At 30.4% G+C, this 11202-nt stretch overlaps 1 protein-coding gene across 2 annotated transcripts in view; it reads left to right on the top strand.

Moving 5' to 3' along the window:
- Positions 1 to 9012, top strand: part of LOC145271304 (uncharacterized) — a 285483-nt gene extending 276471 nt beyond the window's left edge. For both annotated transcript variants that reach the window (XM_080126852.1, XM_080126851.1), the window contains exon 2: positions 859 to 9012. In XM_080126852.1, the coding sequence (XP_079982978.1) occupies positions 4908 to 7247 (2340 nt within the window). In that variant the 5' untranslated portion in view covers positions 859 to 4907 and the 3' untranslated portion in view covers positions 7248 to 9012. The remainder of the gene's footprint in view (positions 1 to 858) is intronic.
- The last annotated feature ends 2190 nt before the right edge of the window (positions 9013 to 11202 follow it).

The raw sequence follows: 11202 nt of genomic DNA on the forward strand, positions 1-11202 counted from the left end.
TTTCTTTTCTTGAGGAAACATTTTTAAAGTGAAAGATATAATATATAATTTTGTTTCCTTTTTTGCAACTTTTCACTTTTAGAAAATTCAGTCTTCCCCATTTCATTATATTCACTTCATTATTTTATATTTATTTACAACATTTAAGGGGTGTTTTTGCATTTAACTACCTGCGTTACTTTTTAAATATACCCATTGGCCTTCAAAGGTAAGATGACAAATGTTCAAAATAAAACTGATTTTAAGATTATATTGTTGTTTCTTTTCTTGAGGAAACATTTTTAAAGTGAAAAATAAAACTCAGAAAGCCTCCATAGAACCACATTTTATTCATAGTTAAATCAGTTATTTTTAAACTCAACAGGAGTAAATTACATTTATTTAAAAGGAAAACACATTAAATAAGTCAAAACATTGTTGACCTTGTGTATGTTTTGAATAGCAGCAGTGGTTTTAATATTTGACGTAAGATGAAATCAGTAAGCTGACAATTTTTTTGAAAGTGGAAGTCATAACCAAAGGGACAGTTTAAGCGCCATGCTGATCTAAGTTTTATGATTATATAGATTCTAAATACAAAGTGTATTCATTTATTTAATTAATAGACAAATATCGAAAAAAATATTCTCATTCAACTTTTAAATTAAACGATATTGGATTCAGGGACTTTTTAATAAAATTGATTATGATAATTCCAATGTTTGCTTTTAACATACTATAATGAAATTTATTTCTAATTTATCTTTTATGAATAACTGTGTCTGTACCTTAACACCATAAAAATAATTGTTTGCAAAAACGTATCAAATTTATACATTTTCTGTTTCCTGAATTTATCTTTTGTTTTTAATTTTGCAGAATATCAAGTAAACAACACAAGAAAACAAATGCAAATGGATTAAAGTTAAAAGCTGGAAATGATAGAAATGTGAACATTTTCTGATAATATATTGAAAAAACAATGTCATGTTTACTAGTAAAGTATTTCTTCTATTCATAATCTTATTCTATCACAACCTAGATTGAATACTTTTTAACTTCATATGATTAATGTTGTTATGGGTGCAAATGATTCGCATTAGTATAAGTTAATATGATTAGTCTTTACACGTGTGCATATGAATAATACAGTTATGTACCATTTAATGAATACAAAATATGAGGCAGGCAAACTATTTTGCAAAAAAATACTACTTATTGTTTATTTGTTATTATTATGTTTATTGAGTTACATAAACTGAAATATAACTCTCATACTACGCTGAAGTGAAATTATACCCTTGTAGTATATGCAGTTAGTCGTTTACATGGAAATCACATATGTTCCAGCACATGCAAATGCACACTGAACTTGAATGCATACTAGACACTATCCTCGAGTGTGTAAGGTATCTCTGAAGTAAAATATAGAGAAGCAACGTCTGCTGCAACATGCAAACACATACAAAAGAAATATCATATTCTTGTAAAGTATGTGGATCTTGTTTTACACTGAAAACGCATATGGTGCAACATATGCGAACACATACTGGAGAGAAGCCATATTCTTGTGAAGTATGTGGCTCTTGTTTTACACAGAAGGCACATATGTTGAAACATATGCGAACACATACTGGTGAGAAACCATATTCTTGTGTAATATGTGGCTCTTCTTTTGCAAATAAATCCAACATGGATATGCATATACGAACACATACTGGAGACAAACCATATTCTTGTGAAGTATGTTGCTCCTCTTTTACAAGAAAACCAGACATGGTTACACATATGAGAATACATACTGGAGAAAAGCCATATTCTTGTGTAGTATGTGGCTCTTGTTTTATGCGGAAAGACACTATGTTGCAACATAGTCGAACCCATACTGGAGAGAAGCCATATTCTTGTGTAGTATGTGGCTCTTGCTTTACACGGAAAGACACTTTGTTGCAACATATGCGAACACATACTGGAGAGAAGCCATATTCTTGTGAAGTATGTGGCTCTTGTTTTACACAGAAGGCACATATGTTGAAACATATGCGAACACATACTGGTGAGAAACCATATTCTTGTGTAATATGTGGCTCTTCTTTTGCAAATAAATCCAACATGGATATGCATATACAAACACATACTGGAGACAAACCATATTCTTGTGAAGTATGTTGCTCCTCTTTTACAAGAAAATCATACATGGTTACACATATGCTAAAACATACTGGAGAAAAGCCATATTCTTGTGTAGTATGTGGCTTTTGTTTTATACGGAAAGATACTATGTTCCAACATATGCGAACACATACTGGAGAGAAACCATGCTCTTGTGAAATATGTGGCTCTTCTTTTACACGGAAGGAAAATATGTTGCAACATATGCGAACACATACTGGCGAGAAACCATATTCTTGTGAAGTATGTGGCTCTTCATTTGCCAAAAAATCAGACATGGTTACACATATGCGGATACATACTGAAGAGAAGCCATATTCTTGTGTAGTATGTGGCTCTTGTTTTACACGGAAAGACACTATGTTGCAACATATGCGAACACATACTGGAGAGAAACCATATTCTTGCGAAGTATGTGGCTCTTCTTTTGCAAATAAATCAGATCTAGTAAGGCATATGCGAACACATACTGGAGAGAAGCCATATTCTTGTAAAGTATGTGACTCTTCTTTTACAAGAAAACCTGACATGGTTACACATATGCGAATACACACTGGAGAAAAGCCATATTCTTGTAAAATATGTGGCTCTTCTTTTACACAGAAGGCACATATGTTGGGACATATGAAAACACATACTGGAGAGAAACCATTTTCTTGTGAAGTATGTGGCTCTTCTTTTCCAAATAAATCAGACATGGGTAAACATATGCGAATCCATACTGGAGAGAAACCGTATTCTTGTGAAATATGTTGCTCGTCTTTTACAAAGAAAGCAAATATGTTGCGACATATGCGAACACATACTGGAGAGAAACCATTTTCTTGTGAAGTATGTGGCACCTCTTTTACAAGTAAACAAGATATGATACGACATATGAGAACACATACTGGAGAGAAACCATATTCCTGTGAAGTATGTGGCTACTCTTTTACAAGTAAACAAGATATGATACGACATATGAGAACACATACTGGAGAGCGACCACATTCTTGTGAGATATGTGGCTCTTCATTTACAAGGAAGCAACATATGGTGCGACATTTCCGAATGCATACTGGAGAAAAACCTTACTCTTGTGAAGTATGTGGTACTTCTTTTTCAGTTAAACAATATATGTTGCGACATATGAAAAAAGCACACTGGAGAATGATAGGGATTTTGGACCAATGCATTCAAGAAGATGGCAGTTATCAGTAATGACAACAAATGCAGGTTCTTCCATACAGAATTAGAAAGTGTGAGTCATCTGATATAAATTGCAACGTTCTTTTAGGGGAAGGCTAATATACAGCAAAAAATGATGGCGTATCTAAGTACCTCCATCGCTTATGAACAAGAACCCTTTAATCCTACCTAACCAGTATTCCTTGTGAACCAAGTTAAAAAGAGTTCCAGACAATTGCACTTAAGGAAACAGCGAGGATACTAAAAAGAGCTCTCGGTTGGTTTCTGTTGTTGTGCCACCCACTCATTTACATGTGTGGATAATATTACACATAAATAACAAGACTCGGTTAGTCTGAGTGTGTGTTAACCAGAAGCCACCGAAGGCCGAGCCAAGAGCAGATATGTTCTCCAGCCAAGACTCTTACCAGACAACCATTATGTAAATATACTTTTCCTAATACACTTCTTATTCATCTACCTTTGTTTGTTGAGTCTTTATTTGTATTGCCTTATACGTTATTTGCAAACATAACAGTTGGTGACGATGAACGTCAAATATAACAGTTTGACGAAGAAATGGAAAGAACTCACTAAAAAAGAGTACAACACAACGGTTGACCTTTCTAAGGAATACAAGTTTGGACGAACGAAATAGTCATAAAAACGGACTTCACGCTAAAGAGAAGTTCGACTCAAGTCGGAAAAAAAGTAACCTCGATTGATAGTATTGTATTTACTAAAATACTAGTTGGGGGGAAAAAAGACAAACCAAAACCACTGATTGCAGTCTCAAAGGAAAAAAGAAAAAAAAACTTGAATGTGGCAAAAGCGACAATTTGCGCCATTTCTCTTGGAATCCATCTTGAAAAAAAACAAGAAACTGTAAAAGTGAATTTTTGTTTTGTTGTAAAACGATGAACAAATTCCTATTACTGAATTATGAAGAGCAAATGTACAAGAAAGTAACATTTGTTGTAAAACGATGAACAGATTCCTATTACTGAATTACGAAGAGCAAATGTACAAAAAAGTAACATACGGAAAAAAAAGTTCACCAGTGGATTCCCTAATTGCTGTTCTTTGTTAGCAAAACATCAACTAAAGACTATTTGGTAAACCAAATTTTCTTTCTCTCTTCGGTATTAAAAAATAAAACAGTTAAACTAAAATCAAGGAAAGAATTCTTTTTTTAAACTGAAGTTGTCGCTGGATAACGGATATAAGACAGTAAAACGTCACGTAAGAAAAAAAAACAAAAGGAATTAAATGTAGTTCATATATTTTATGTTTTACAATTGTGACTCGAGTTGAAAAATCTTCTTTTGTGGAAAGAGTTGTACTTAAATTCTGTTGTTACTTATTAGGAAGTGCCTAAAACGGAAAAGTCAATCGTATTTGGTGGTTTCAGTAAAAATCTCATTTTTTTATTGGGTTGGATTAGCTTGACTCGCTAGCGAAGTGATAAAATATTATTCGAGCAGCGATATTATTATTTATTGAAAACAGGAACTCTGAACAATTTTTGTTGTAACATAAGCCAGTTTATATTTTAGAATACACTAAAAAAAATAAAAGATTTATCTAGAATGGTAATGCAATTTTTGCAGACGCAACAACAGGCACAAGCTGAGCGAGATGAACGAAAAGATGAGAAATTATTGAAATGGCAACTGGAACAAGAAGAAAGACAGAAGAAATTGCAATTTGAACAAAAAGAAAGGCAGAAGAAATTACAATTTGAACAAGAAGAAAGACAGAAGAAATTACAATTTGAACAAGAAGAAAGACAGAAGAAATTACAATTTGAACAAGAAGAAAGGCAGAAGAAATTACAATTTGAACAAGAAGAAAGGCAGAAGAAATTACAATTTGAACAAGAAAAAAGGCAGAAGAAATTACAATTTGAACAAGAAGAAAGGCAGAAGAAATTACAATTTGAACAAGAAGAAAGACAGAAGAAATTAAAATTAAAACATGAAGAAAGGCAGAAGAAATTACAATTTGAACATGAAGAAAGGCAGAAGAAATTACAATTTGAACAAGAAGAAAGGCAGAAGAAATTACAATTTGAACAAGAAGAAAGGCAGAAGAAATTAGAATTTGAACAAGAAGAAAGGCAGAAGAAATTACAATTTGAACAAGAAGAAAGGCAGAAGAAATTACAATTTGAACAAGAAGAAAGGCAGAAGAAATTACAATTTGAACAAGAAGAAAGACAGAAGAAATTACAATTTGAACAAGAAGAAAGACAGAAGAAATTACAATTTGAACATGAAGAAAGGCAGAAGAAATTACAACTTGAACAAGAAGAAAGGCAGAAGAAATTACAATTTGAACAAGAAGAAAGACAGAAGAAATTACAATTTGAACAAGAAGAAAGACAGAAGAAATTACAATTTGAACATGAAGAAAGGCAGAAGAAATTACAATTTGAACATGAAGAAAGGCAGAAGAAATTACAATTTGAACATGAAGAAAGACAGAAGAAATTACAATTTGAACAAGAAGAAAGGCAGAAGAAATTACAATTTGAACATGAAGAAAGACAGAAGAAATTACAATTTGAACAAGAAGAAAGACAGAAGAAATTACAATTTGAACATGAAGAAGAGCAGAAGAAATTACAATTTGAACAAGAAGAAAGGCAGAAGAAATTACAATTTGAACAAGAAGAAAGACAGAAGAAATTACAATTTGAACAAGAAGAAAGACAGAAGAAATTACAATTTGAACATGAAGAAAGACAGAAGAAATTACAATTTGAACAAGAAGAAAGGCAGAAGAAATTACAATTTGAACAAGAAGAAAGACAGAAGAAATTACAATTTGAACAAGAAGAAAGACAGAAGAAATTACAATTTGAACATGAAGAAAGACAGAAGAAATTACAATTTGAACATGAAGAAAGGCAGAAGAAATTACAATTTGAACATGAAGAAAGACAGAAGAAATTACAATTTGAACAAGAAGAAAGGCAGAAGAAATTACAATTTGAACATGAAGAAAGACAGAAGAAATTACAATTTGAACAAGAAGAAAGACAGAAGAAATTACAATTTGAACAAGAAGAAAGACAGAAGAAATTACAATTTGAACAAGAAGAAAGGCAGAAGAAATTACAATTTGAACAAGAAGAAAGGCAGAAGAAATTACAATTTGAACAAGAAGAAAGGCAGAAGAAATTACAATTTGAACAAGAAGAAAGGCAGAAGAAATTACAATTTGAACAAGAAGAAAGACAGAAGAAATTACAATTAAAACATGAAGAAAGGCAGAAGAAATTACAATTTGAACATGAAGAAAGGCAGAAGAAATTACAATTTGAACAAGAAGAAAGGCAGAAGAAATTACAATTTGAACAAGAAGAAAGGCAGAAGAAATTAGAATTTGAACAAGAAGAAAGGCAGAAGAAATTACAATTTGAACAAGAAGAAAGGCAGAAGAAATTAGAATTTGAACAAGAAGAAAGGCAGAAGAAATTACAATTTGAACAAGAAGAAAGACAGAAGAAATTACAATTTGAACAAGAAGAAAGGCAGAAGAAATTAGAATTTGAACAAGAAGAAAGGCAGAAGAAATTACAATTTGAACAAGAAGAAAGGCAGAAGAAATTAGAATTTGAACAAGAAGAAAGGCAGAAGAAATTACAATTTGAACAAGAAGAAAGACAGAAGAAATTACAATTTGAACAAGAAGAAAGGCAGAAGAAATTACAATTTGAACATGAAGAAAGGCAAAATGAACGTTTTGCTAAAACACTGGAACTACTAAAGAATAATCGAGAAAGTGTGGACAGTGCTAATTTCTCCCATACAACTATTTTTAATAGTATGGACACATTTAATTATGTGCCGGAGGAAGAAAAGAATTGTGAAGCATACTATACAAGACACGAGGATGTCTTTCAACTGGACTGCAAAAGTTGACCAAATAGCCAGAAAGTGAGCTTCTTACTCAGAAAGTTGGGTGTAACAGAAGACAGTAAATTTGTAGACTATATATTACCTAAAAAAACTACGGAATTAGATTTCATGGAAGCTGTAAAATTACTAAAAGAATTATTCAATCCGAATATATCTCTTTTTTATAAGAGATGGTTGTGTATGAATCTAAGGAAAATGGACAACCAAGAATATTTGGCATACACATCAGTTGTCAATAAAAATGGTGATAATTTTAAGCTAGCGGAACTAAAAGTAGAAGATTTCAAATGCCTAATCTTCGCACAAGGGTTAGTTTCCACGAAAAATGCAGAAAGACACAGACGAATGTTGTCTAAGCTAGAATCTGAGCAAGATTTAACAATTCAGAAATTAGCAGAGGATTGAGAAAGAGCCATTGCACTAAAAAGGATTAAAAAAAGATAAAAGAATCCGGAGTGGCATATGTAAGAAAGGTTAGAAAACCATACACACCAACCAAGAACTATACAAATAAAAGCAGTCAAAATTGAACGAGATATTCCAAATATAATAATTATAATCACAGTAAAGAATATAACAAGTCTCTCTCTAGATATAACTGTAAGAGATGCGCAGAAAGATATTGAGAATTAGATTGCCCTTATAAGAAGAAAAAAATGCTACATTTGCAAGAAAGCCGGACACAAAAGCGATTGTTGCAGATATAAAGATTTCACCAGAAAGAGAGTACAGCAAACAAAATCAAATGAAAAATGAGACAAAAATCGGCGAAAATACATAAAAGTGGAAATATTTAAAACGGCAATAAAATTACAACTGGGTTCAGGATCCGATATTTCTATAATAAACTTGAATACATGGAAAAAGTTGGGTAAAGCAACCATGATGAAAACAAGTAAATCAACTCGAACGGTAACTGGTGGTGAGATAAAATTTGAAGGAGAAGTTATCCTTCTGATAAAATTAAAAGGGATTGCGAAGAAATTAAAAATGTTCGTATTGAAAAATAGGGAAAACTTGTTTGGAATAGATTTGATTGAGAAATTTGGACTGTGGGATAAGCCAATCAATACATTCTGTAAAAAAATAGAATGTACTACTCAAACAACAGGAAATATAAAAGAGGAATTAAAAAAATGATTCCCTGAAGTATTCATTACTAAATTAGGTCGTTGCAATAAATTTAAGGCCTCGTTTGATTGATATATTAACGAAGGTCATTTTTTTTATCCCTACCCGTATTAAAATGGATTATTTTTTACATTAAAAAATTAAGTGCTTTCTTTATCAAAAAGAATTAATATATTAAAAAAAATAAAATTACATTTTTTAATTCAACACAATACGTAATAACAAAAAATAAAATTACATTTTTTAATTCAACATAATACATAATAACAAAAAATAAAAACGAAACTTTGAATTAAAATAAATAAAAATATTTTTTACCCCATTTTCTGCGAACTTTCTTTTGCGATCACCATCTTAAAAGCGACTTCCACTCGTGAAATTCATCTCGTTTTTCTTATAACTGTTTCTTTGTCGAAAGCAGATTGCAATACAAAATGTAAGTATTAGTTGAATTTAATTGCTTTTTATAGTTCTTTTTTATTACTGGGGCGCGACCTAATCATTATGTTTCCCTTTTGTTTTGATATAAAATAAGTCAACATTCAATATTTGCATGTAAACGGAGAATGGTAAGATTATTGAATTCTTTACAATCGTGTAATATTAGACCCTCTTGCACTTTAAGTAAGTGGAAATTAGGAAGATAAAAAAGGAACAGCAGTCGTCTTACACCGGTTGAAAGAATGAAATGGATAGAGAAATTATGACGTCATTTTATAAATAAAATGGATTGACAATATTAGATTTTTTTAATAGATGATTTTTATTAATGCAGGATATTTTAAAAACAATTTTTTAAACATTTTTAAGCGCAATTTTAATTAATTAGAAATGATAAAAAGAAACGATATTGAAATTGACAATATTAAAAGAAAATCTTTTTTTTAATAAATGATTGGGGTTTGTATTACTGTACACATAGATTCGAAAAAGTTGTCAAAAAACAAATATATAACAAATGTTATCAAAGGCAAGATCAACTACTTTTTTACCAAACTGGATATATTTTTCGTGTTTTTATTCAATGTAACATGTTTATTCAGCTCGAAAAACATAGTGTTTACCGATGTATCAGAAAATTCAAGATGGCGTTCAACTCCCTCTTTAACACGGTAAGTTTGGGAAAAGGTGTTATAAATAAAAAAAAACTGGATAAAATACTGTTAAATCTCGCTCAATATATGTTACCGTGACATAGCTTGACATATATTCGGCGGGTTTTTAATAGTATTTTTTCTAATTTTTTATTTATAACACCTTTTCTCTAACTTACCGTGTTAAAAAGGGAGTGAGGCGCCATCTTGAATTTTCCAATACATCGGTAAACACTGTATGTTTTTCGAACTGAATAAACATGTTACATTCAATAAAAACATGAAAAATATATCCAGTTTGGTAGAAAAGTAACTTATCTTGCCTTTGATAACATGTATTTGTTATATATTTGTTTTTTGACAACTTTTTCGAATCTATGTGTACAGTAATACAAACCCAATGATTGTTTTAGAAATAAATAAAAACATCAATGATAAAAAAAAAGATCTCTGAGATAAATACGAAGAAAATGCAAAACCTTTTTTGCGCATTTCAGGGAGCAACCATAAAAAGAGACCTGTTTATGCAGGGTCCACGTATCCGGTGGAGTACTTTTTTTCTTTTTAGTATAAAACATTTTTTTTTTACCAACCAAAGATAACTAGAACTGATATTGTTCTCTGATACATATTATTATACGCGGAAATATTCTTTTACAATTCTTTTCCAATTGTTAAATTCTTAGATTATTTTAACTTGAGAGCTAATTAACGTTTTTTAATTAAAAATAAAAGTAAAATAGTTCACTATAAATCAGCGATCGAATTGTTATTTAAATGATTTTTCACTCTTTTAAAAATGCTTCTACATTAATTATTTTTATACTATAAATACTTATTAAATTATTTTACAATAATTTCAATTCTTAAATTCTACCTTAACTGAAAGAATTTTTAAAATTCTAAAAATAATATTAATTATCAAATACTTAGTTATTAAATTCTTTTCCAATTCTTTTTCAACAATTTCAATTTTTAAATTTTATCAATATTTCATAGTAATGACGTCAATATTTCTCTATCCAATCAAATTGCATTCTTTAAACCGGTGTCAAACCACTGCCGTTCCTTTTTTATCTTGCTAATTTCCACTTACTTAAAGTGCAAGAGAGCCTGATTATCGTTCCCGTTCATAATGGTTCCGAGGCCGAAAATTTGAAACTTTTTATAAATAAATGTTTGTTTATTTAAAAAAAAAAAAAATGCAGGTACGCACGTGGTCGTTCTTTCTAACAAGATATTTTGAATTCCGTTTTCTCCGTGCTTCTAAAATATGGATTACTACTAAACTACCCATTTGCATGGACAGTGCTTACCACTAGACTGACAATACGCATCTCTACATTTGCGTAACAAACTCTGCCAAACGACATCATGGCACGTAAGAAATATATATATATATATATCTATTGTACTGTTTAAAAAGAAAATTCCTGATGAAGGCTTTATATCCCGAAAATTATAAACGTTAAATAAATGCTTGTTTATATATTTAAAAAAAAAATACACATACGCACATGGTCGTTCTTTCTAACTTCATATATTTGCGATTATTTATTTGCAAATAAAAATAATCACTTTATTTTTATTTTTTTTTCAAATATTGTTTTTTATCGTTGTAATTATTGTTTTTTAATACATATATATTTAATATCGCGCAATTAAAAAAATATTGTTAAATATATGTGTTTCCGTTTAATTTTATAAGTATGGCTTGGTTTTACGTTTTATAT

This window comes from Euprymna scolopes, chromosome 46 (genome assembly GCF_053919585.1).
Source record: "Euprymna scolopes isolate OS-2025 chromosome 46, ASM5391958v1, whole genome shotgun sequence".
Taxonomy (NCBI): Eukaryota; Metazoa; Mollusca; class Cephalopoda; order Sepiida; family Sepiolidae; genus Euprymna; species Euprymna scolopes.